At 36.8% G+C, this 2,805-nt stretch overlaps 2 protein-coding genes across 2 annotated transcripts in view; one reads left to right on the forward strand and one right to left on the reverse strand.

Moving 5' to 3' along the window:
* LOC109932736 (thioredoxin domain-containing protein 16-like) overlaps nt 1-2,805 on the reverse strand; it is a 105,474-nt gene that overhangs the window by 49,650 nt on the left and 53,019 nt on the right. The window lies entirely within an intron of this gene.
* txndc16 (thioredoxin domain containing 16) overlaps nt 1-2,805 on the forward strand; it is a 40,802-nt gene that overhangs the window by 15,966 nt on the left and 22,031 nt on the right. Inside the window, exon 4 of the mRNA XM_048599852.1 lies at nt 258-332. Coding sequence (XP_048455809.1) covers nt 258-332 — 75 coding nt within the window. The remainder of the gene's footprint in view (nt 1-257; nt 333-2,805) is intronic.

Genomic DNA, 2,805 nt, shown 5'->3' on the forward strand with positions numbered 1-2,805 from the left:
ATGAACTGTAACAATACATAGGTAGGCCAGCAGAATGGACAGACAAGACGAATAAAGAATTAAACAACTGAGGTAGTGCATTTTGGTGGAACGAATGGGATGAAGCAATATTAACCTAATGGCACGGTTCAAAAAAAATGTGCAGGGATAGAAAGATGTAATTCCACATATAAAAACATTGTGGTTTATTAAACGAACTGTATAATGAAAACTTCTAACTGATACTTAAACATGTTTATTTGTTTTCTCTTTAATAGGGGTAATCTAATGCTCAGGAGTTTTGCAACTGATACATTGTTTGATGTGGATGCAATTGTAGCAAATATATTATTGTAAGTATGTCCTTAAATAGTTTGTTCCAGTTTAAATTCAGTTAGTTCACTTAGTGAAAATGATAGGATTGAATTTTCTAAGTTTTCAGAAGTTGGTGTGTGTTGTGCTGTACCCCTGAAGTTAAGACTCCATGCATGCAAGATAGTTTATTTTATTAATTGGAAAGATGAAAATCTAATAGAATAAGCTATCATTTACTACTTTGATTGAGAGAATTGGGTAGAATTGATCTTCTATTGAATCACAGTTTTTACCATGTTTCCTTCTGGTGTGTGTCTTATGACCACTACATATGAAAGGAGAGGTCAGATGTCAACCCAGCATTTTAATTAGTACAGATAAAATTTAACCCTTTAATTGGTCCTTTCCTCTGTATGTACTTGAATATCATCACGAGAAGAACATTTTTTCACCCACACATGTCTTGGAATATTAATCAACAGTGGGATTTCACTTTTCTTAATCCAGATTAGTGAGGTTCTAAGACACTTTCCTTCCGCTCTGTTGTCCAGCCCAACATGTTTTCACAACTTCCACCAAAACACTAAATATTCACTGAGATAACAAGAACTGCAGATGCTGGAGTCTGAGATAACAGAGCTGGAGGAACACAGCAGGCCAGGCAGCATCAGAGGAACAGGAAAGCTGATGTTTCGGGTCGGGACCCTTATTCAGAAAAACTTCTGAATTTTTGTTTCTGTTCCTCCAACTCTTTGTTATTAAGCTAAATATTCATTCAGCTTTGCTGTTTGTGGCACCAAGCTACACACATCAGCTGCTCCCTTTATTTACACAATACAGTAGTAATTATATTTAAATAAATAATTCATCAGCTGTGAAGCACTGAGTGTGTGCGAGAGAGAAATTGAATTATTAATTTTTTAAAAAGTCAGATGACTACGATGTTGAAAAGCTGAACTATTGCATTAAATCAGAGCAAACACTGAAACATCTTTGCCCTTTTTGCTTGGTTCTGATGCTCATCCTTGATTTATGAAAAAAAAAATGCTTAAAGGCTCCTTAGCTCAGAAAACTAAATCCTTCCAAGTCTAAGTGCAATGTGCATTTTTGATCAGATTTTGCTTTCAACTGGTTATCATTGTTTTTTCTTCATATATTAAATAGGTCTTTGCCTGTTGACAGATATTTTGTATGTTCTTTTAAGTATCACCCTCTGTTCTCCTCCACAACATTATTTGGCTTTACTTTATTCATATTTAACTCATATTCTAGTTGAGATACGTGTGTGTGTGTGTGTGTGTGTGTGTGTGTGTGTGAGAGAGAGAGAGAGAGAGAGATAGAGGGGGGTCAAATGGTGCAGTGGTAGTGTCCCTACCTATGGGCCAGAAGGTCAGGGTTCAAGCCTGTTCTACAGGTGCATAATAACATGTCTGAACAGGTTGATTAAAATATCTATATATGTCTGATGTGTGAAAAGTTGCTGAGAGCATTTTAATTTGATGGTATTAGTCACGTGTTCATTGTTTGGATTAGATTGTGAATATCTAATGTGATTGATTAGAAATTCTTTACAGGGACAGCAATGGTAAATATTAAGCAAGATGTTTCCTCCCAACTAGGATTTCCTTTATAGATAGACTGTTTCTGGGTCGTAGTTCTATGAGCACCTACTACCCTAGGCATCATGTCCTTAAAATATTCTTTAAATATAAGTGTAGTAAATATTACTTTTTTGTGGGAATATTGTAGTTGATCGTATTGTTATCCTGAACAAGCATACAAGCTTTCTAGCAAGAATCTTGTGTATTAATCAAGACTGGAAACTTTTGCAATGTGCTAAGTTTCAGCCTGCTGACACCAATTATTGTATCCTTGGTACCACCCTTGGTGAAAAATATCCACACAGAAATGAAATTGAAACTTGGTGCTTTCAAACTCATTTACATAAGAACATAAGAACTAGGAGCAGGAGTAGGCCGTCCAGCCCTTTGAGCCTGCTCCGCCATTCAATAAAATCATGGCTGATCTCTTTGTGGACTCGGATCCACTTATCCGCGTTCTCACCGTATCCCTTAATTCCTTTATTGTTCAAAAAAAATCTACCTTATCTTTAAAAACGTTTACTGAAGTAGTGTTAACTACTTCACTGGGCAAGGAATTCCAAAGGAATTCATATTTAAATCATATTCTAGTTCAGATACGTGTGTGTGTGTGTGTGATAGAGGGGTGTCAAATGGTGCATCTGGGTGAAGAAGTTCCTTCTCAATTCAGTCCTAAATCTGCTCCCTCTAATCTTGAGGCTATGCCCTCTTGTCCTAGCTTCACCTGCCAGTGGAAACATCCTCTCTACTTCTATCTTATCTATTCCCTTCATAATTTTATATGTTTCTATAAGATCCCCCTCAATCTTCTGAATTCCAATGAATATAATCCCAATCTACTCAGTCTCTCCTCACAAGCCAACCCCCTCAACTCCGGAATCAACCGAGTGAACCTCCTTTGCACCCCCTC

The sequence above is a fragment of the Rhincodon typus genome, chromosome 8, assembly GCF_021869965.1.
Source record: "Rhincodon typus isolate 14 chromosome 8, sRhiTyp1.1, whole genome shotgun sequence".
In the NCBI taxonomy this organism is placed as follows: Eukaryota; Metazoa; Chordata; class Chondrichthyes; order Orectolobiformes; family Rhincodontidae; genus Rhincodon; species Rhincodon typus.